The following is a 24667-nucleotide window of genomic DNA, read 5'->3' on the forward strand; positions in this document are numbered from 1 at the left end:
ATGTGGAAATAGCAATAATATACCATGACACCCCTACGAGATCAGTTTGCATCTTTTTTTTTATTTTTTTTAAGAGTTTTACTTAATTTTTTTTTTTAGGTTTTTGTGCAATTTTATGACATTTTCGGACTTCCAGCAGGAGAGATGAAAATGTGAAACATATTTTCTACTTTCGTACTAGTTCTTTTTTTTTTGTCTTTTTTTTTGTCTTTTTTTTTTTTTAAGCTTTTATGCTCATTCTACGTGTTCTTTATTGGAGTGAGTGTATGGTGTTAAGCTAGATACAGGTTTTTTTTGTACTCTTATGATTATCTGCTTTGCAAAAGTAACTCAATTTTCTTAAGCAATATCAGCATTCACATTACTTGGCACCATTGGCAAAAAAAAAAAAGTACCCAGAAAGAAAAGACAGGGGGGAGAAAAAAAGGAGGAGGAAGGAAGAAAGAAATGAAACCAACCAACCCAAGGTCCTGGTAGCCAAAATCAAATGTAAACAGATCCTTTTTTTTCTCTTTTTTTTCTTTTTTTTTTTTTTTTTAAGTAATGTTGCTCTGCCTTTTTTTTTTCCTAAGCCTAAATACAGCAGCTCTTTTTTTTTTTTTTGCCATTTAAGTCATGCTTTAGCAAAAATGTTCTTCTAAAGAACATTTAAAATAAAGATTTTTATAGTGAAATAAAGTTTTTTGTTTCATTGTACAGACCATAGCCACTAATGCTTTGCTTTGTTCATTTCTTTGTCTTGAGTTCATGCACATATCTCTTTGTTTTATTATATACAGTATGTACAAACAATACATCCACACTCTTCTCGTTCATTCAGACAAAACTATACAAATAATAATTTTATCTTGCCAAGTTATTGACCCTTTGTGAATAAAATATTTAGTAATTAATCAATATATTCCCTTTCAAATATTTTTTTTCTCATTTTCCATTTCTACCTTCTATATATACAGAAACTGCCCAGATTTTGATGAAGTAGCCAAAATAAGAAAGTTACTGGCCAGAATGCAGCACCACTCTGATCTTTAGGTGGTATAAAATGTCCAGGCAACATATGTGTGTGACTCTGCAAAACGACAAGAGGTTTGACGAGTACTTAAGATAAAAAGCTACGTGTTTCACAAACCATTTGAAGAACTTAATTAAAACAATAGTCCATGAAAGTAAGGCTAGAAAATAAAGTGCTGAATATGAGAGAAAGTACATGACAATTGATATGTTTGCAGGTTCTAGTAAAAAAAGAACAAAACAAGAGTGTTTAAACTTGCTTAAGCTGCTCTCTCCGTTCCTCGCGTTACCCGTTTGTCTCGCACACCAAACCCCTCCTCTAAGTTCCCACGGGATGTATTAAAAACCTGCAGATTAAAAAAGTTGCATTAAGTGTGCTGTAGAGATTTAAATAAAACACAAAGGACAGAAGTGCGAAGGAAATGAGGATGCATGGACCCCATAAAGATGTACTGATCTAAAGCCCCTCCACTGAGACTCTCAAAGCTTCAGTTGCTTGGAGATGACCGACAGGTGCAGGAACAGCATTCTTGTGTTGCTTGTGCATTCCCACCTTTTCTTAACAATATTTTTGGTATAATATTTGTACAGTTCCACATGTTGTTTAATACAGCCCTATATGAAAAGGATAATTAATCGCTTCTTCCTTCTCGGAGAATGAAGCAACTCACGATTTCCTCCTGGTGTCTTTTGTTTTTCCCCATGATCCAACAGAAGATTGAGTTCCAAGATGTCTTGCTGAACAAATTAAAAGTTGTCCATGAAAGTGCAAATGCAATGACCAAAACATTACTGTTAAAATCCTGCAGCTGGTATTTCCAGAACTGCAGTGGGTATTTTTTGTTGTTGTTGTTGCATGTCTCTGCTAAAAACAGAAAATGAAAACAGTCTGAAAAGCAATGTCACATTGCTACGGGATGCTGCTGCGTATCTTCAAGTTCCTTGGCCTTTTTCAATTCTTTCACTCTGAAAAAACAAAGAGGAGCTATGTAACACTTCTATTGCAAACCTCTCTCCAGACAGAAAGAAAATCAAAAGGATTCCTCACTCTCAACTCCCGTGCAAAAAGAGCCAGCTCCCAGAGGAATGACAGGAGGGGGAGATGTTCCTGATACCATAAACAGTTGGAAGCACATGAGTGGGCCACTAGAAACCTGAGACAAACGCATTTGGAAATACCTATTTCCAGTTACTGGTTTTCCCTGACATTGGTCAGACTTTGGTCTGGGATTCGCCTGTTTAGTCACGTGGGGGTTCCTGAGCTGATCCTGCTGCTGTTCAAGCTGTTCTGGCAAAGGGCCTTCTCAGCACTGAGCTCTTGTCTCCGCACGGCGCTGAAGCAGCGCCAACTCGATGCTGCGCCCAGCGCAGCAGGGAAAAAGCAGTCAATCATATGGGAAGATTGATACTGACACACAATCTCACGTAAGAAAGTGTTTATGTGTGAGCAGAAGAATCAGTATGGATGTGAAGAAAGGTGATTTACTTCACACTTTCTCCAGCTGCTACTGGCTAGAGCTTGTGTCTTCTGGCATGTTGTTAGCTGTAGATTCCTGATTTCCCCCGGAGGGACATGAGACTACAACATGGAAGAGTCACTCTCCCTGTGTGTGGCCTAATGCTTCAGTTCTCAACTCTTTAAAATGCATGCAATACATTACCTCCTCTAGCATGTGTCAGCGTAAGAACTAAACCATCACTGAAAGCTGAAGCTAATTAAAAGGATGAAGAGAAGGGAATCATTTCAATCCCGTAGAGTAAAGCAGAATGGTGCCTCAGTGCTGGAGCAGCAGCAATCCTCTGCTCAGACTGACAAACTGGCTGCGTGGCAGTGAAGGCTCCCTGCTAAGGAGCGAGAGCAAATCCACAGGGACTCTGGATTTGGACTGAGCGTGGGGCAGCTCAGCTCTACCTCCCCCAGCAGGAAGCTCCTCTCTGTCACCTGCCTCCACGTGTCTTCCCCCTGCTACTGTGAGGGCAGGACCCCCCAAAAGGACCTAAACCGAGGTGATTTACCAAAGCACGCACATGCCCAACTGATGTAGCAAAAACCTGGAAGGACAAACAACAAAGGTATGGTACAAAGAACTGCGCCAGAGCTGCAAGTCTGTGTAACAGAACCCAACTGAGAGTGAATGAATTCAACAAAGCCTAGGTAAATACAGATAGCAAAGGATGTCGGGAGAGCTAAGCAGCAGCAATGTCAGTTTGTAGCTTCTGTACGTAGGCTTCCACTCACACATCCTCCTTTGGCTCTTGCACCAGCTTGCTAATATAAGGATATGATGAAGGCTATAAACTGATCTCTATAAATACACATCAATTTCACTGTTTTATTTATTACTTTTTCTGCATATACTGTGAATCAGACAAAAGGGAGCTGGCTGTGTCTAACTCTTTGTTTTAGCTGGCTCAAAGCTCTAGCACTCAAAGGCGTTCTGTTTGTGAAACAGGAATCAGTGACTCAATCGCACTAACCCATACGCAGGTCAGACCTTTGCTCGTCACCTTAATTCCACTGAGCACTTTGAGAATACCATGTATGGAAAGACAGAGGGCTCTGCTACTCCAAATGCACATGCCCTTTTCAGAGCTGGAAGACCTACATCCAAAAGGAGCCATGATACTCCTCAAAAACGAGTGCAGCAGAGGGGTGCCTCAGTACGGAAGCATCTCCCAGATGCCAAGAAGTGCTCTGGTCCCCAGGCTGAGGAAGAGGCAAGGCAGCTGGCAGCACCATTCGTTCTGGATTCCTCCTTGGGTAGCTCTGTGTATCTGAGCCTAAATGCCTGCTACAGCTTTACAGAGAAGCTTTCTCTGAGGATATTTTGGCTCTACACACGCTGGTAGATGGTTGCTGACATTGAGGAGTAGGGGCTTCAGCACCTCACAAAGGAGGCAGCGAGCCCATGCTTGCTCCCAGCGGGTGATGTGTACCAGGGTGCTACCTGCTGGGTAAGTCCAGATCATCTCTTCATTACAGGAAACACAGTGAACTGAAAATGCTCACAAATGACCAAATGACCATCTTCAGTGTATTTAGGTTTCTTGCAGCAGGAAAACAGCTTCTACCTTGAAACTACTACTAACACTTCTATTACTGCACCACACAGAAGCGGAAGGTGAGCCCAAGATCCCTGCAGCGCTAGAAAAACGTGGTGTGCCTCTGTGCCACTTAGATTGACTATGTTCAAGATACCATCAATTAAAGCATGATTTGCAGTGCAACTTCCAAGTGTTTTCTGTTGCACTTCAGTACTGCAATGTAAAATTAACCTGTTATTATAGATCTCTTACTGACAACATGCACGTTAGATAAGCTGGTAGCTCTTTCACTGAGACATGCTATACCTTAGTTTAGCACTTCAACATGCAAGAGCTACGCTAACAAAGCACTTTTGCTGGAAGAATGCAAGACATGCTTTGCTGCAAACTTCAACCTACAGCATGCAGTATCTGTACTGGTGCAGACCTATCGAATCTGTTTAACTGGAACACACATGCCAACAGAAGTTAATGACTACAGCACTCAACATTTGCACTAGTACAGATTCTATCCAGAAATATGCACACTTGCCTTGGTCAAGTGTGCTTTACATTGGTTTACAGATTTTCAGCCTTAGAAAAAGGTTGCAAGTGCAATGATAATCACTGCTTTAAAACACAGGCACATACTAGTACAGAACTTCCCTATAACAATGTTACAGGCTTTGACATTTATCATAGGTACATTCCTGAAAGATGGCTTAAAACAAGCCCTGCGTTCTGCAGAATTCATCAACTTCAGCTTCAAGATGATGACCATCCAAATGCATCAGGGCTAGGATTTCCTCTTCATTAGTGTTTGAGGTAATAAACCCTCCACATTTTCAAATGCAGCTAAAGTACAGTTTGACCAGGGAAGAATTTTGGACAAATTAGGACCCTTGAAAACAGAAATCCACTGAGGAAGTGCTGCTAGGAGAGCTTTTAAGTGAACCATACGGCATTGCCTTCCCGCTAGAAGGTGATCTTCTTTGGTTCCTGTTTTTCCACTCTTAAATTCAGGCAGGGGAAAAGGGCTGAACAAGCATTAATAAACTGCTCTAAGAAAAAGAACACTACTGGAATTTAGAGACTGGTACCGCAGAAAGGATGTTCTTAGAGAAGATGTTTCAATCCAGTTAGGTAGACTTGCAGTGAGACTGTATTTTTAATAACAGGAAAATAAATGAGTGTGCTGAGAGCAAGTAATACCAGCAGGCCACGTGCCACTGGATGGGGCACAAACCTCTCCGGAGAGCCACAGCACTGGTGTGCTGGGTTGGATCACTTCTGGAAGCATCTCCAGCGGGACGGGGACTGGAGGTGACACACATCTGCAAGCCAGAGTGCACCAGAAAGGGAAACAGGCTGTGGCTGTTGCAAGACTCCCAACGAGAAGCACTGTCCTACGTCAGCAGCTACTGGAACCATGCACAGAACCGCAAGGACCGCGAGTTTGGTGTTGCACTGATGAAGCCTTCAACAGAAGCCTCCTCAAATAACGTCTCCTTCAGACAGTAAGTGCCTCTGAGGTACAAAGTCTTTCCCTCAGCAATTGCTGAAGAGCAGATGGAAGGGAAAAGCACGTGCAATAGAGATGACCACTGACAAGCTGTCTGAATCACAGCCGTGGTGCTGACACAGAACGGGAAAAGAAGATGATTTCAACGATGAGCTTTGAACCCTGATGCTTGGGAGCTGTGTCCCGGTTCCCAGATTGCTCCAGCCAGACAAAGCTTCTGCCCTCCAAACTGTGTTACTTACTTGACACCGTACAGGAGCTTGCATCATTATGTGCTGAAGCAATGTAGAAAGCAACGGCCCCAGAAGCGAGCAGCAGCTCCTCTCCCCACGCACCCTCCCCGTCTCGTATGGGAGTGTATCAGCAAATGAATTAGGCCTACTTAGACCAAGTTCCAGCAAACAATGGCTTTATGAGTAAAGCGTAACACAAAGCTGCTTCATCAAATCCACTCCGTAATGCCCAGCCAGGGAAATGTTTAATGAATCTGAATGCTGAAGATCCGTATAGAGGACAGGGTGCAGGAGCCAGAGGAGGCTGTCTGGCAAGTTACCTGTTGCTCTGAGAGCTGAAATGGCCTGTGGGACATTTAAGAAAAGGGAGCTCTTGCCTTTTTCCAGATACCTCATTTGGGCAGCAAAACAAAAAAGACAGAAAGGCCCAATAAGAATGACACCCCCGAGCATGCAGTCTGCAATTTAACACATACATTTGAGCTCCAAATACATTCAGCCCCTGCAAGAGGTAAACGAGGAAAGAAATTACTTTGAAACCTTTCGTTGCAGGTACAGTGACACATATCCCAATATGGCATTTTCTAACATTGTCCTGAACTGGAACAAATGGGACTTTTCAATCCCTTTTCCCCCATTCTCAACTTACTAAGAGCCATAAGAAACCAGGTACTTAAATGCAATGGCTGCTGCATAGCACACATTAAAAACACACAAAAACCACAAGTCCTGGGTGCACAGGAGTAGGAAAGGGTTTGTTGCTGAAATACCGAGAGGGAAGGGTGTGCAAACAACAACAAAATATAGTAGATGTTGTTTATTCAGGTATGAAATAAAGTTGTACTTACCAGAGAAACTGACTTCAGAAAAACACGCTCCCCAGATCGGAGAGCAGCATTTAATCGAACCATTAAGAAACGGGGTGGGTGTGAGGGGATCTCTTTTAAATGAAAGATGCTGTGGATTAATACATTCTTTATTACTCATGGTCATGGGTAACAAGGGCCCTCATTCTGCCTCGGAGCAGAGAGAAGTTCCGCTGCAGGCAGAAAGCCATCGCCTGGCCTAATGATGTGAGAAGACTCGCTCCTTGTCATCCCTGCAGATCACCTGCCTACCAAGAGCATGGCAGAGAGGCTCGCAGCTCAAGAGGCCATGTATTTGGTTCATGTCCTACCCCAGATGTTGAGCAAAGCTCTCCTTCACCGGAGGCTACAGTGGATGGTTTAACTGATGAGCAGGGAAACATCTGTATAGCAGGCACTGTGATTAGCTGAAACCTGTGCACTGAAGTGGGTTCCCCTGAGATTAAAACTATTACTTAACAGCAACAGTAACTGGAGATTCCCCCTCTCCTTCCCAAAAGGTTTTTAATCCCTACCACAGAAAGACAGCACGTTTTCTCTCACACAAGTTGGCCAGTTATACTTCCCATCTCTCCATCCTGACTGTTCCTGATGTAATGTATCCCAAATACATTCACAATAGCGGAATCAATTTGAAAAGAGGTTTTCAAACTAAAACATGGAAGCGAATGCTGTGATCACTTATGTCACCCTGTGCAGAGCACCTAAGCACAGTGTCAGTGTACAGAACACATCAAACCTGTATACTGCGGTCAGACATATCCTTGCATACATTCCTAGATCATATATGGACATCAGCTTGTGTCTGTCAGGAAGTCCAGAAGTACTTATGTGCACACACACCAGCAGCATATGCACACAGGTTGCTATCAGGATGCAAAGCAGCAGAGAATCATTTGCTGTAACAGAGTTATTTGGGCAGAACAGCAGCTAACACATTCCGTGACAGTTCATAGCTCACTGGTTCCAGATAAGCAGAGAACTGACTTCCCAATCGATCCCACATCACTTGTCACTCCAGGCAAAACCTGCAAATGCTACTGAACTTCCAGAACCTGCTTCCTGCTAATGTCTCACACTGGTACATACACAAAGGCTTAACATGCAGCAACTATTTCTCCTCCAGTGCTGATGCCTGGCCTGTCAGTGCTCTAACTGGGCACTGGGGAGGCTGCACCTCGAATCCTGGGTTCAGCTCTGTCACTACAAGAGAGACATTGAGGTGCTGGAGTGGGGCCAGGCCAGAGCTGGTGCAGGGCCTAGAGCACAAGTGTGATGAGGAAGGGCTGAGGGACCTGGGGGGTTTAGTGTGGAGAAGAGAAGGCTCAGGGGGGACCTGATCGCTCTCTGCAACTGCCTGACAGGAGGATGGAGCCAGGAGGGAGCTGGTCTCTGCTCCCAAGGAACAAGGGATGGGACAAGAGGAAAGGGCCTCAAGCTGCCCCAGGGCAGGTTTAGCTGGAGCTGAGGAACAATTCCTTGCCCAGAGGGTGCTCAGGCTGGATGTACCGTCCCTACAAGTGTTCACAGCCCAGGTAGACGAGGCCTCAGTGCCAGGGGTTAGTGGTGGCCTTGGCAGGGCTGGGGACGGTTGGACTGGATGAGCTTAAGGGTCTTTTCCAACCTGGTTCATTCTGTGATTCTATGCATAAGATGTGGTCATTTGTCTGCAGCATTCATTACTGCCCCATGGATAAGGTAACTGACCCCAAGATTAAAGATGGTTGAACTTGCAAATGTTTTTTCATCTAAAAGTAGACACTTACTATGTCCTTACAATAGAGGGAGGCTGCTCTATCTGAGTAACTTGAGGTTACTTACAGTGAATTTTAGTTTTCAAAAAGAAATTATGTTTTTCTTCACGAGGCTATTTGAAACCAGACACACAACTGGAGACCAAAACTTATCAGCCCTAGTTATACACAAAGCAGATCGTTAATAAAAGCAAGCCACCGAATAAAAACACCACCTGAATTAACCTGTGCTAGTTGTAAAGCACATTATATGTGCTGAGACCTGGAGCTGGTTTTCTTCCAGCTAACAACTTCACAGCATTGCTGTCTCTGCAATCAGGGGTAAAATGGCAGCACAAAGTCAGTTAAGAAATGTCATCAGCTATTGCCCCTTTGAGCCTAACAAAGGGGTAGGCTTTAGCCCGATTCATGCTCTTAACTCCTAAGTCACAGAAGTCATATGCGCAATTCCGAATCAGTAAAACCCTGTGATCAACGATTCATTGTCTTTTCTGAACGCCACATGGGAGCAGGAGTGCAGGTCATCCCTCCCTCTGCCTGCCCCCCTTTGCAAACAGTAGTGGTAAGCACACGAACTGCAGTTTCTGACAGAACCCCTGCTGTCCTACAGCCTCACAAGTGCAGGATGGCCCTGAGCAGCCCTGCTGACAACACAGGCACGTGCCTTGAAAGCCTCAGCATTCCCTGCCATGGGAATGCTTTGGTGTATTCCCTCCCTGCTGTCAGGTAGCAAACCTGCCCACTAATGTGGCTGAGCACAAAGGCGAGTGGAGTCTCTGCACGCTGAGAATGAGACTCCTGACAGAAGCTCACATGGCACTTACTGTAACGCAGTTACAGCAGCTTCATCTTCATTTTAGGCTTTTTGTTTTCCCTCCTGCTATGTAAACAGCTGAGAGCAGCAGTTGTCAAAATCTAGCCCCAGTAAGGCAACCACACGTGTAACTTACCGAAGACCAACTTCTAGAAGGCAAGTGTTGGTACTTAGAGCAATGTGAAGAGCTCTTCTGCTTCAACCTGGCTCAGGTAGAAACAAACACTAGATGTAGGCTGCCTCTGTCCTGCAGCTTCCTATGCTCTAGCCTGAAGGCTGTCACAGCCCCTTGCCAAGGGACACCATTACTCATTGAGTGTGTGAGTGCAGACCCCAGCACGTTCCAAGGTCTGCCAACAGCCGTTGTGGATACTGAAAGAATATCCCACCGACACCGCTGCCTAAGCATGCCCATGATGAATATACACGTCCTTTTTCACACATTCATGCACTGGTAACATCTACTGCAGAGCTCTGTCCTGTTACAAAAGCAGCAGTGTTAGTCATTGCAGTAGGGTTAGTTTATACAGGATTCTGGTTTATATCATTAATGGAGGTGAAACTTACTGGCATATCTTGGCTGCAGCCCCATGCAAGCAAGCAGAAAGCAAAAATATTTAAAATGGAAGAGAGGAACTGGCTAGCAGGCAGCTACACTCACCCTTTTGTACAGCCTATGGTCCACCAGTGGGCTTCAGATTGCAAAACAATACCAAAGAGCTATTAGCACACACATGGCAATAACCGTACCTTACCAAGAGCTTCACTTCGGAGAGGAGGAGACAACACTTCTGCTTGCCTGGAGAGAAAGAACCCTTCCCGCTCCTGTCTACTGGACTCCTCCTCTTTACCAGGGAAGAGCAGTCCTGTGTTTAGGTGTTGTAGGGCAGGAAGTAATAAGCAAGTAAAATAAACCCAATACTGTCATCCCTGTGGCATTTCTACCTGCATCCTGCCTTCCCTTGCAGCGAGCATTTGTTTTCTATCTTACTCCAAATGCTCGTCCATAAAAAGCACAGCAGATCATGATCACAGCCTAGTCATGGTGTAGACAGCTCTCAGGAAAGCTTCCTAAGAATCAGAGAAGGAACAGGAGATAGGAGGTTACCTTCCCAGTGAAAGCTGACTGTACGGACCATGTACGGGTGCAGCTCAGCAAACCCAAACCCACTTCGGAGCTCTCCAGTTTTCCTAGAATGTGTCGTATCTGGGGATCTCCAAGTAGGTGGAGTCTTTCCAAATCCATTACATACACAGACCTTTGACTGTGCCTCACACAGGACAGTGTGCCTGGAGACAGCTCGACTCACAGGAGCTGTAATGGCAAGTTTTAGGTTCAAAGTTACTCAAGTGCCACCCAATAGGCCCGGGAACCATGGGAAGAGGGGTGAAGCTCTCCTCGGAGGCCAGGAAGTTTCTGCTTCTCATTCTCAGCAAACACCACTTTGATGACGAGTCATGTTGGTACCATGTTATGACTAATGCATGTTTTTCACCAGAGTTTTCGGAATATGAGAATAGATGGACAAACACGTATTTCTTTTCAAAGCCAAAAGGCTTTGACTGTCAAAATGACCACTGCTGATGAATGACCACGTTTGTCTCCATGACACCTGATAATATTCAGCTACTAGAGCTCAAGTATCTCCTCTAAGAATACATTCAACCAAAACTTACATTTCTTTTCTGAGTTTCATCAATGTCTGTGCATCCATTACCGAGCGTTCAAACCACTGGATCTCTCTCAAAACACCTGAAATGCTGTCTGATCAGGCAACAAGCCTAAGCTCAAGAGCTCCGAAAACACAAGACCAACGTGCCTGTGCACCCTAGATGCTCAAGCTGATAGAAGCCATGTTTGTGCCACTGAGCCTCTGTGCCAAAAAGCTAATAACCAAAAGAGGACAAGACGACCATTAGAGCTGTTCTGTGCTAGCAGAAAAGGAGCTCTCATAGTTGGCTTAAAGTAGACTTTGATCAATCTAACACAGGAAAACACCAACCAACCAGGGTTGCCAGGGGAAAGCCTGAGTAAATCTTGCCTCAAGGCTACAGAATAAACTCTTAATAAGAGTCATTTATTGGCCCAGCAACAGAACCTGTCTGTGGACAAAACCCTGGGTTAAACAGTTTCTCCCTTCATTTTTTATGGTTGAATTTCTGAACTTCTAAGAATTGACTGTCTTTTCCTTTAGCTCACCATCTTATGACATACTGCCCCCTCCCCACCGCTGTCTATCAGCTGACAGGGATCTGCTACAAGATCCTGTTTCCTCGATGTTCCTGTGCATCTTCTCTCACTCCCTCAGATATTCCAAAAATATCCATCATTTCCATCCCTTGTACTGACAAGGCACTTGTGCTTTAACAAGTGGCTCCATAGCGCCATTTTTACGCTACAGAGCATTAAACAACATCAGATGTTAGTTGTTGTGGCTTCCCCTGGATGTTCAGGAGCTCGGATGGCTGAAGTATTTCTTTATGGAGCCTGGGGCTTTCTTAAGTTTCTTGTCTATAGCAGCAGTGTCCTGACTTTGAGCATTTCAAGAGGTGTCTGCAATAGGATTCCAGCAAGTAGTACTCCTCAAGCAGTGCACAGGGCTGTCAGCCTAAGCACCAATCACACCATCATCCTGTGTGAGCATTACACAGACACACAGTAGACTGCATGGATATAATTAGGAGGCTTGCATAGGGGTGGCTTTAAATTTACTTAACATCCCAAGTTCTATTACTCTGTCCTTAGAAAGAGGTAAGCAGGAAAGTCAAGTAGTGAGGAAGAAATGTAGTTATTGACACTGAATGCTCAGAAAGCTTGAAGAGAGCAGACAAGAAGGAAGTGGTTCCTCCACCTTCCACCTGGTACCCCCGTGTACATGCACCATGAACCAGGCAGCCCAGAAAGGGGTTGCAGAGCCAAGCTTGGGAAGGAACAAGTGCGGGTGGTCTAGAGGATATGGCTGTGCCGGGGAAAGCGCCTGGATCCCGCCCTTGGGCTGGGGGCGAGGAAGCAAACAGGTGAGAGTCAGCTGCGATGCTAAAGCAGGTGGAGCTCTGTTTCAGCAGGTAGATCTGTATCATTTCCAGTATAATACTCTTCCTCTGCAGATGTTTACACAAGCAAAAGACTTCAATCTGTTTGTCTTCAAAGGCAAGAATAAAGCTCTTCTCACAATTGCTGGGAGAAAGCACATGACCACGAGTGTGTGATCACTGTTATTCCAGAAGGAAAAGCAAGGCAGTTCTGACACACAGTCAACATCTTCAGTGGAAATAAGCTACTTTTTTCTTTCACTGCATCCCAGCCAGTAACCATGGATGAATTCCCAAATAACCACGACCACTAACAAAGTGCCTATGGACACAAACAGAACTGCACTGCTGCAGAAACTCAAAGACTGCGCAGTGTGACATAAGCCAAGAGAGCCTCATGACAGTGGATGCCCCCCTTACTTTTTATTTCCCGTCTATACATACCCAAGACCTAAAGCCATCTCCCAGAGATGCGCGGCAGCAGTGACCATGCTGCTGGAGAGAGAGGAGATGACAGACTGCAGGCAAAGGGAAGGGTCCTGCCTGCAAACTTCAGTGATGCAAATGAGGAGGGTCTCACTCTACAAAGGAGACACTAAGAAAGAGGAAGGCAACGAGGTGAAGGGCAAGGAAACCTGCTGGAATCATGGGCAATTTAAGCCCCGGAGAGACTATGATACTTGACAGCTGGAGACTTAACTGAGCACGGCTGAAGTGCATGGCACATCCCAGAAACTGGTGGGAAACCCAGGGATACAGCTGTTGTGAGCTATTCTCTGGGCTTGTGCGTGTGAGCTGGCTGGAAGAACCTCTGGCAGGTTGACCCCAGAGCCGCCATGGTCAGAAACGTGCGTGTGGCTTTGCCAGGGACTGCCTCGCTCTCGAGTAGATCTGAGAGGCTACAGAAGTTCTGAGCCTCTGCCTGCTCCAGTGGGACATGCTGCCCAACAGACACCACACATCCTTTTGGTCTCTTCCACATGCCCTGCTGAGAGCAAGAAGCCACGTGCTTCATCATGAACAACTGTGACTGTTTCAAGTGCATTTGGAATTGTCCTGGAAACTATAAAGCCCTCTCTCTTGTCCACACATGTTACTTCCCACTGGACCTGCCCGTAAGATGTCCTTCCACAACATGAGCTACACTGACCTCCTGCAAGCTGCAGCTCTGTGATCCTGCAAACAGGAACAGTTCTGTTTCTAAAATCAAGTTTATCACATGCCTCTCAGAGCTCTCCTTGTACAGACATCACTGAGCTGAACCAGACACGCTTCAAAATGCATCAGGTCTGACCCGTTCCTGAGTGGATGAAATGCATGTGTGGTGAGAATGGAGGGAGCAGAGTTGGAAGCATTGGAATTCGTATAGTTATAGGCAAAGTTCCAGTCTGCAACCCGATCATACATGGGATCCTTTCACTGCAAAACCAAAACAAATGCCCTGCCTGTAGCAGAGTACTGCCAGCTGCCCCACGGGAGCACTCTGGCAAGCCTGCACAGGTTCCCACACCGGCAGGAGATGATTGACCTTCATGTCTGTGTCTGTACTCCCCTTCTGAGGTATGTGTGGAGTGTCTGACGTGGATTACCTCGTCTGCTGCTCTGCTGGCACATTCCACCTATCCACATTAAAAAGAACTTGCATTTGATGAGTTTACCAAATGATCATGAGACCCAGCTAAAGGGTTTTCCAGTGTGCACCAGCCATTGTCGCACTCTCCACATCCCATGACTGCTTTGTGCAGCACTTACAAACTGTAGCTATGATTCAATAAGCCTTTTTTTCCAGACTTCCTTAAGACCAGCTTTCAGAGTCATGTGTCTTGCTTTGCTCAACGTTTCCTTATCCTGCATCTGCCCAACAGAACTCGGGCTGTTTTACCACACCAGCAACGGACCTGAACATGATTCTCTCTCAGCAACAGTCCCAAGTTAGATTCCATTTTTGTCAGTGACACTTGAAAGCAGCTGGGCTTTATTTGATTAGATCTGTAGCGAGCTGATTCTATCACCCTTTACACTGCACTCTGTGCTGACACACTTGAATATTGCTGCATTGCTCTAACGAAGGGCAGATACCAAAAGACAAGTGTCATACCTGTGGCGGCAGCGTCGTAAAAACCGCATAATCTTGCGAGCGGCTTGATCCTGCTTCTTGGTAAGCAGACTGCTTCTAAACACAAGAAACCCAACACTGAGGTGTAGGCAACACGGGGGACAATAATGCTAAATGCAAGAATAATCATTCTATGAACGAACCACTGCCCTTTGTGAATTACAGCACAGCCCTGATCAGTGTAAAAACAATGACTAAAGATCCTGGTGGCATCGAAGAGCCCAGGAGCTCACCTGAGTTTCTGCTGTACAATGGTGGCTGCCCGACGGTTTTGCCTCCTCTTCCCACATTCCTTGTAGCTGCGATAGTACTGCTGGATCAGCATCGCGGCTCGGCGGCTCTGCTGGAATTTCTTCTGCTCGTAGTAACTCCGGAATTTGCTCTGGATCAGAATGGCAGCTTGCGTCATCTTTTTATAAAGTGCATACTACAAGAGAAGCAAAAGGAAGCTGAGGCAGGCCACTAAACCCAGCACGTTCCTATGGCGAAAGACTCTTGTGCCACTAAGACATGATGAGAAGCAGACAAGTATCTAACTTGCTGATTGGGAACCGTATGAGAAAAGGGTGACAGCAAACTGGAACACGCATGAGATTAGGTGCGGAACCTGGTGTGGATCAAGAAAGCAACTACCTGCTTTGCTGACCCTTTGACAGGACTCACAGAGTCACAGAATAGTGTGGGTAGGAAGGGACCTTTTAAAGGTCACCTAGTCCAACCCCCCTGCCATAAGCAGGGACATCTTTAACTAGATCGAGTTGCTCAGAGCTTCATCTACCACCTCTCTGGGCAACCTCTTCCAACGTCTCGTTTCCCTCATCATAAAGAATTTCTTCCTTATACTTAATCTGAATCTCCCCTCTTTTAGTTTAAAACCATTACCCCTTGTCATATCCCTACAGGCCCTGGTAAAAAGTTTGTCCTCATCTTTCTTATAAGCCCCCTTTAGGTATCAAAAGGCTGCTATAAGGTCTTCCCAGAGCCTCCTCTTCTCCAACAATCCCAGCTCCCTGAAGCCTGTCTTCACAGGGCTCCATCCCTCTGAGGTTCTATTTAATACCTGATCTGCAGAGGCTTTACATGGATATGCTTATGACCAGATCCAGTGGTACTATACTTATGGGCACCTTTGGAACAACTGGAGCTGATCCTGAGTGGTGTTTATGCTGCAGTGGGCCTGTGTTAGAGATGAATCAACGGAGAGCACTTAGAGGAACTGTTTGTTTCCCTTACAAAGCACAGGATGCTCGTTTCTATGCAGTCACTGTTTGTAAAGACTCGTAACACCAGCAAAATATGCCCGACTAAGTGACTGTAAGGATAAAGCAGCGTGAATGACTATTCCAAAATGCTAACCAATTAACTAAACCTAAAAGACACTGGTTTTGTGTCTTCATTTGAAAATCTCTTCTAAACAAATTGCTTTTGTAAGGACTGAATTTGCCATTTACAAGTTATTCCACTTTCCTAAGAGAAAGAACTTTTAAACAGCTCATTTCTTGCTTCTGTGCCATAGCACAGTACTGCAGGAGTTCTGACTGCTCACACAGCCATGGAAATGCAAACGTTTTGAATGGAGTAACATAGGATCTGCATCCCACAAGAGTAAGTTAAGCAAACCTAATCCTGAGCCCAAGCCACAGGCAAAACTAAATCTCATCAGATGCCTGTAACAAGCATCCATTGAACTGGCAAATTTGGATGAGCATCCAAATTTCCCTCTAGCACTGTATTAATTCCAGGCCCATGACTCCCAATAAAGCAGGCTAAAACTCTTAGAAAATCTTCTTTATTCTACATCCTTTTCCTTTTAAAGCATGCAAGTAGATGGCCACTCCACAGATACTGTATGTGTTCATGCATACCCCTACATGCCCTTTTGAAGGCTGAGATGCAGAATAACGTACAGAATTCATGCCTCTGAACTAACACTGCAACAGAGGTTTTGTCTTTACTGATGTCAGTTTGAAAGCTTTAACACTTTCAACACTTGTGTCTGTTGTTCCTGGGTATTTTATTGGTGATTTCTGCTCCCTTTATCAGACAGATGAGACACAGAAATACCCTGCCCTGAACAGGGTAATGTCCTAACAAATCCAGCGGAGTTTTTCTGTCTAATGAGGGGGAACCAACAAAAAAACCCAACCAACAAACACCTCCCCACCCCTCAACATGACCCCAAAGCAAAACCCCTCCGGTATCATCACAGACCACCATTTACCAAATTTCACTTTTTGGAATTGAAGCAGTCAGCAGGTGCAGTTCTATTTTGCCATTCTTAATTGCCTTTTTCTTTTTAGTTTTTTCTTTTTGACATTTTTCATTAAATGGGTCAGATTCTGGTTTTAAATTAGCTATTTTACAAGTCCACTCACGGGGTGGTCATGGTTATCCTGCACATTTTTAGCCCAGACGGGACCTCTGTGGCTGAGTTACAAACCCCTGAATAGAAGGGTTCAAATACAAAACTGTGATGTGAGCTATGACTGTTCAAATCTAGTCATAAGCCTGTGCTGATCTCAGCAATACAGTAACATGACAGAGGAGTAAGGCATGTGAAAGAGAAAATAGCAGTCACTGGATACACTAGACCCCAATATGTTTGCATCCAACTGTAAGACCCACTTAGCTGCTTGGAAGAGAATAACTGCAGAATTCACCTAACCTCTGGGAAGTGCTAAGGCTCAGGCTAGTGCAGCAGCCCTGGAAAGCTCAGCTCACTTGTGCTCTGACTGATACAAAACCAGGAGGAAGCTGTGTATGGGATAACAGCTGAGGACACGTTCTCTCCAGGAAGAGCACGTCTCACCTCCTGGGTAGCTCTGAGGAAAGCTCAGCTCACTCTAGTACCTGGTGAAAGCAGGACATTGCACAGCACAGAAATCCATCTTTACAGCAGAAAATGACTGGCTGTGAACAACTTAACACTGGCATCAACAGTCGTGCCTCCAGTACAAGCATGAACATAGATGGTGGTCTTAGGAATTCAGGGCACAGGTATTTCAAAGGTGAACGTTCAAAATACTTCGGCAGGCAGAATGCAGAGGACATTGGCTACATGGGTGGGACAAATGATCTCCTGAGCTCCCCAAATGCCAAGGTGAAGGTCACCGAATGATGGCAAATCAGCAGCCACAAAGGAAAACTTGTCCTCTGGAAACTGGCTTCAAAACCTTCCCCACACCTCAGCCCATCGCTGCTTATACGAGTGCCTGCAGACGCAGGAGACTGGATTTTGTAGTTGTACTACTACATTGACACACTGTGGCACTGCAGCCCCTACAGGTCTCCCGGAAGGTTTTATAGTGATTTCTCAACCACAGGTATTTCTTAGTGGATACTATTAAGACATTTCACTAAATGCCAGGTTCTCCTGGTGTATATTGAATGTGAAACTTAGTGACCCACAGGGAATCGTTTCCAAAATAGTGTTTGTATTTGTATTACCTTCAAGGCTATCCAAGTAAGCTTAGGAAGAAACAGAAAAATACACAGTTAATGTTAGTTCTGCAAATAAAGAATGAAAAACTAAAACCCCAAACCATCTTCTTTCAAAAAGAAGCGATTCCAGGATCCAGGACAAAGCAGTTTGTCAAGCAGTTTTGGAAAGGAATTAAGCTTCCCTATTCCAGGAAGCTTCACTCCAGAATGACAGCCATGTGATAGGTTGAATGTGAATCATGATGCAGTCCCCTAACACTAGAAAGACTTCCCAAAGGTTGTGAAAGAGCACAGGCATCTTGCCTTTTATTTTACACAGCAAGCTGCCTGGCATCAGAGAGCTCGAGTCTAGCGAGGTACAGTGAAAAGAGGGACGTGGGCTCTAACCCCTGCCCCAACCAACCAACCAAAACCCAACCAGAGAGACAAAAAGGTATCTTCTTTTTCTGGGGTTGAGAACTCAGCCTAAAAGCGTGTCTCCAACTAGAGTCTGGAGAACAGTCTCAGTCCTGGAACAACTCACATCAAGCTATAACACGTGACTTCCCACAGTTTAAAAGTTTAGTATGTGCAAAATAAAACAACCTATTTTTCATCTTCACCTTTAGCAAAGGCAAAACCAACTTCAATTTCACAATGAAATTTGGCAAGCAACTAGTCAGAGAATAGTCTCACCAGGTTACAGCATGCATAAGGGCCAATATGGAATACATCGTTGCCCTCTGTCTCAAAGCAAAAATGCAGGTATCAACACAAAATTCTTTCAAGGATTCCCTCCAAAATTAAGATTCAGGACATGACTTTTCTTCCCTTTCCACTTGTGCCTGAGCAGGCTATTTCATTACTGCATGCTGAGAGGAACAGTGGGATAATTCCCATTACAAAGGGCTGTGTCCATGGCACTTCCATGTGTTCCATGTTTCGCTTCCTTCATTACCTGTTTGTATTTTCGGTAGCAACGCTGAATCACAGCAGCAGCCACCTCCTGCTGTTCCCGGAGAGGACGACCCTGCGCCAAGAAGGAAAGAAGCAATAAGTAGTCACAGTGCACCACAACCCAGGACAGATGATGTTATGTGGCTCACAGCAGCTTGCAGGGCACCTACTTCTAAACCTCTCCTATCAGTGCCCCATTCAGGCCCAGGCACTTCCAGGAGGTGTCTCTACTGTCAATTCACCTAAGGGAGAAACCCTGAAAATTGAGCTTTACACCAACTGAGCAACTAATTTCTCTCCATATATATATGGAGTATATTTTGAGGACATGCTTTGTGAGTGCTGTTCCAGCACAGAAGACATGCTATGGCATGGAATACTCTCTCCAGTACGGTAGCTGCTGGGCGAACATCAACAACCAAACGCCAGAAGCACTGAAGAGGTTATGACAGAAACCCTGTTTTTGTCCCAGGAGCAGGTAATACATTTTGTTACAAATACTCTCTCACACCTAACAAGGAAGACATTGGACGTTTTGGCCACGTACCTTATATTTCCTGAACACTGTCTGGACGAGTTTGGCAGCTTCATAGAGTTCTCTCTGCTCATGATCAGACAGAGTTAACTGTGCAAACTCATTTTCTACCTTCTCGCTGGTGGATGCACTCAGAAATTCAGACCAGTCTGCTGCTGAGGGAAGGCTGGGTTTCTCAAAAGCTATTTCACTGATTGGTGAGCCTGCAGGGCTCAAGCTGGTGTTCGAAGAAGGGGTCAGGGGTTCACTATACAGACTTCTGAAATACCAATCACAGTAGGAATTAATGGCTCACAAAGCACCTGGGCTGGCATCACAGGTAAGGACTACAACATTTCTGAGTTCAAGGCAGAAGCTCATGCTCCCCTCCCTTTCTCCAAGGAACATCCCACATTCCTGAGCCTGCCTGCGCTGCATCGCACAGGCTTGGCACTGCAAAGGAAGTCACAAGTCAGACCTTGTGGCCACGTGCCCTTTCTGCTGCATGCACTCCCATTCTTCCAGCCATTTGCGGCTGTGCTGGCAGCAACATGGTTGACCACGAGAATGTGGCTGGGCTTGGAACACCAGCACTGAGTCCCACTGAGAACTAGCATCTGCAGGCTAACGAATCAGGGCATGCTGCCAGGGTTGGGCCCACCAAAAACCCAGAGCAACTTCCCAGCTCCTACTGACCTTATCTGTGCAGCACTCGGCAGATGATCGACATCAGCAAGGTAACTGGCCAGCCAGCTCATCGTGGTGCTCATGGCAGCACTGTCTGTTCTCTCCACCAGTGGTGACTCCATTGGCACAAAATTCTCCCGCTTGATCCTGTCAGGCGTTGCTTCAATAATGTGCTCTGCAAGTGTCATCATGTTCACCTGGGAGGGGCGAGAGGAGAGCAAACTTTTGCTGCCTGGTAGCAGGAGCCTGCATGTTACAGCCCAGCTTCAGACACACTGCTCCATTTCCCCCCAGCTTGTAGTAGCTGGAGTCTACTGCCTGTCTCAGCGCCAGAGAGAAATTCTTTAAGCAAAGCTCATTTTCTGTCTCTTGTGACAGAGCACTGAGAGGTTTCATATTCCCCACACCTCTTTGAGTGCACAGGGGTCTGGTGAAAGGTTTATGTCATTGGGCCTTTGCTGCATGCTACTGAGAGCTGCCACTGCGACCTTGTTTGCAAAGGAGAAGCAATCCTGCCACTCCTTTGCCGAGATGTGCAAATACCTGGTGACACTTTTTCCTTCCCCAAACCACTGGCTCTCTCCTCCTCCACCTCATCTCTTTGCCCTCTAAAGTGCAGCAGCTTGGCCTGCAACCACAGCACTGCCTCTCTCAGGTCACCTTGTCTTTGCAGGGACTGCTTCCCAGTTCCCAAAGGACTGCAGGGCCACCTGAGTCTCATTTACCGATGTGACCAAGAGGCTCTGGTTTTCCTTTTTTCCTTGCAAAACTGCAATTTTGTGCATTCTGGACACTGCTGAAGCATATGCCTGTGCACAACCCCAAATGCTAACCAGGAGCCTTCGTGTCCAGGTTGGAAGGACACCCTTTGAAACCAGAAGAAATTAAACACTGACTGTCAGACCACCTCCTTTCACAAAGCACAACTGAACCCCTTAAGGCCTCCACAGAAGTTTCTCAGTGAGGCTCCTCTGTGCAGCCCCCGTGCTCTCTGAGGCTGCTGGTCTTGTTGCTATGGGGATGTTTACCTGCAAGTCATCCATTTGGTGTAAGCAGTCCTCATCCCCTGCATTGTCCCTATAGGACAAGAGCTCTGCATCCACCATCTCCCTGTCAGCCATCATCAGCACGTTCATCTGCTCTCGCTGGCGTAGCCGATGGGCCGTGTCCTTCCCCAGCACAGCCCCCTTCTGGCTCCCCGCCACCTGCACTGCAGACACACCAATATAAATGTCTTTTGGGTTCCATTTGATGCCTGCTTGGCTGCCAGAGCTCCGGTACCCAGTAACTTCTGGGATGTGCTGGGAGAGCTCTCGGCCATAGTCCCTTATCCCTTCACTGGGGCTGATTGTCTCAGTGGTGGATTGCTTGGAGCTGGAGTTCTGCTTCCTGATGCTTGGTTGTTCCAGGCTCAATGCAGTGGAAAGCAGCTTCTCTTGCCGGGCTTGAAAATATTCAGGGCTCAGCTTATGCTTTTTGGGTGCAGGGTAATCTTTCTGAGTCTCACTACTGTAGTAACTGGAAGGTTCTGATCTTGGTCGTCTCAGCTCTGGAAACAAACAGATCAACGGTGAAAATGAAAGATGCAAAACCATGATTGCTTTAGGAACTACCACAGCTTCTGCCACAGGGCTGCAGGCAGAAGTTTGTGCCATGCTCTAGGATAGTACGTGCAAAAGGAGTAACTATCACCCAGGGAGGATACTACCCACTGGGTTGTTTTACCTGTGTTTGTACTGGAAATCACAGTGACTCCCTTCTGAGGCTCCTGAGAGGCAATAAGCTCACTGTGCCACTGGGACACCCAGTTCTCTGTGTTGGAGTCTGTGCTTGAAGGGCACTGAATCCTGGGGTTTTGCCCAAGCTGAGTTTGCTCATCTCTCTGTAGCTGCTCCAAGCACTCTGCCAACTTCACGTGGCCCCGAGACCGGGCGATGGCCAGTGGCAGCCTCCCAAGGGAGTCAGGGATAGAGATGGCTCGGCGGTCCCACTTGTACAGCACCACGGCTGCATCCATGTGGCCCAGGGCACATGCCCACATCTGGAAAAGACAAGACAACTGACCCACTGGGCAACATTCCTTCTCCTTCCTTCTCGCTAATGCAGTTGAGTCTGGACCCCAGCTCACGGAAAAACCTCTGAGAAGCAAAACCACAACATGCTTGGGTCCAGCAACTGCCTTTTATAAACGTCCTATTCTGACAAAAGGCCATTTCAGAGGATTAGTTGCAAACTGTTCTCTCCTACGAGAGATGTTCTCTCCACCTGCCAGATGAGGCTGACACTTTCTCATTTAGTCATAAATGGTGGGTTTTGGGTTGGTTTTTGTTTTGGACACTGGCATCACTGCAAAGACAGAGCAGCCTCACATGCAAAGGAATCCCTGAGATCAGAGAGGTCTCTCTCAACAAAATGTCACGAAGCTGAGAGTGCAGTGTCCTACCATTTACACAGCAAGGACACACCAGAAACATCTACTCTTGAGTGTGAAACACATCAGGAAAGTAACACATCAGGAAGAACTCCAAAGGGTCCTCAGACTCTCAGAAGTTTCAATCTCTGCTCTTACCAGAGGAGTGCAGGAGAAATGATCCACATTCAAAGGGTCAACTTCCAGCTCCAGATCAATGCTGTCTGCATGTTTGGTGCTGCAGAGGAAACAACAGAACAGATGATGCTCTGTAGCTATGTTAGGCTCGTTGCCTAAATGCAGAGCTTTACCCAGCACACCACACCACACAGATGCCCACGACATGTTTATTAGAGACAGTGCCCCCACCAGAGACTCTAAGAGCATGATACAGCCAGTGATTGGACTTGCTGTCCCACAGGACAGGCCCCATCAGACCAAGGGATGGGAACAAGCTCAGCGACTTGGCTGTTGTACCACAGATCAGGACCAAGCAGAGCTTACATATGCTTCTGCCACACTTGCACTGACACCCACGAGTCCAACAGGCTGGGTCTTACCGCCATTTGATGAGGGTCTGGATCAGCGTAGCGTAGCCCTGGGCAGCGGCGAGGTGGAGCAGTGTCATTCCTCGGAAAGTCTTTGAATGGATCAAGTGTTTGGACTTGGCCCAGCACGCACGGCTCATCATCTTCTCGCACACCACCACCACGCGGCTCTCAAAGCAGCTGCCCAGCGTCCCGGTCCCAGAAACGCACTGAAACACCACACACATCCCAGCTTAACCACTGCGGGCAGCTGCACCCTGCCCTGAGCGGCAGCCCTGCGCTTCCAGGAGTACGGAGACAGCGGTAAATGCGAGCGAAAGCCAACTGCTGCTAAAGACACCCACAAACCAGTCTTGTTCAGGGAAAACTATAACCCTTTCCTCCACCACCCTCAAAGCAAGCACAAAGCTGCCATGTCTGGACACAGCAGGGTTCATACCTGTACCTGCGTTCCTCCGTTCCCACTCCCATTGCTCCCACCGCCTCCTACTCCTTGTTTGTGCTGCTGGGAGCCTGTCATTTCAGCCATTCTCCTCTCCATCTGCTCAAGTCGCTCCAATATTGACATCCTGAACTGGTTATCTGGTTGGAGAAAGCCACAATGAGGATATTTCCATAGAAAGCAAGCTCAGGTTTTGGCAGCCTACTGCAGGAAGCCACAAACAGCTATCCTGGAAGTCACACAGGAGATTTGCTCTGCTTGGCAATGCACAGGGACACTTGCCCTGCAGCATCCTAGTGCTGCAAGTTCCTGCAGCAGCCCTTTGACTGCAATTCCAGAGAAATTCCTTAAAGAAAACAGACAGAAAAATGAAAGATGCAGGCAGAAGACACATCCTTTCCCTCATGATTCTAGCTGCATGCATGCAATAAAGCACTGGGGTAACACAATTTCTTTGAAACCTAAGTAAACCCTAAATGAGTATAAACCACTCAGACAGCAGTTCAGTAGGGTCATATCTGGCAAAATACTCTCGATTTTAGAGACAATCCGCTTTACAAGGGTCCTGAATTCAGCTTGGCTTGCCTCCTGAAACATGCAGTAATGGTACTTGGAGGAAAGACCCCTCTGCTTCCTTCTGTGCTTAGAAAAAGGAGCCTTAAAAAAGGCACTGACAGACTCCCTCTCTTGGCAAACAGCTTCAGTGAAGTGCCAGAATCAGAACTACCTGAAATCAGAGTATTGGTACTGCTAATCCAGTAACAGCATTCTGAAAGGAAGTACAACTCTTGAGCCCTCTGGTCCTCCTTGCATTGTAACCTCGCACTATGAAACAGCTACTAACGCTTGAACAGTGGTGGAGCAGGGCGATTCAGATGGGACACTGCTAAACCTGATGCTGTAGAGATCAACTCAAGCAATCTTTTTGTGTTTAGGACCAGTCAGGGCAGCTTGAGTGGCTGCAGATGCAGAGGGCTCCTTCTGTCTCGTGACCCACAAGCCTTGTGCAGCTCATGTAAAGCTGGGCAGCACGATTTTGTGAATAGAGAACACTTAATGAATCTTGTTATCATGCTAACAGCATATATAATAAACTATGGGGAAAAGACAACCCTCATCCTGCTTGGTTTCATGCACCCATGGAGTTGATGTGGTGGTGCAGAGCACTGATAACCACGGAATAAAGCCAACTGACAGTCAGAGGAATATCTGCATCAAAATGAACAAGCTCTGATTAAGTTCTAAAAGAGAAAGTCTTCTCTGAGTGACCTGGTTCCGTGCAGAGTCCTCCCTGGAAGGTTACAGGAGTACTTGTG

General features: G+C 46.2%; 1 protein-coding gene across 1 annotated transcript; it reads right to left on the reverse strand.

Moving 5' to 3' along the window:
- Positions 1–323: 323 nt before the first annotated feature.
- CAMTA1 (calmodulin binding transcription activator 1) lies at positions 324–23491 on the reverse strand (the record flags this gene model as incomplete). Its single annotated transcript, XM_010013758.1, has 13 exons — positions 324–1977; positions 9886–9916; positions 14356–14430; positions 14607–14800; positions 17821–17841; positions 18752–18823; positions 19298–19544; positions 19961–20148; positions 20980–21500; positions 21677–21992; positions 22521–22599; positions 22922–23118; positions 23349–23491. Coding segments are annotated over 13 exons (2117 nt in total), but the record flags the coding sequence as incomplete, so codon positions are not given.
- Positions 23492–24667: the final 1176 nt, after the last annotated feature.

This window comes from Nestor notabilis, unplaced genomic scaffold (genome assembly GCF_000696875.1).
Source record: "Nestor notabilis isolate BGI_N333 unplaced genomic scaffold, ASM69687v1 scaffold8604, whole genome shotgun sequence".
In the NCBI taxonomy this organism is placed as follows: Eukaryota; Metazoa; Chordata; class Aves; order Psittaciformes; family Psittacidae; genus Nestor; species Nestor notabilis.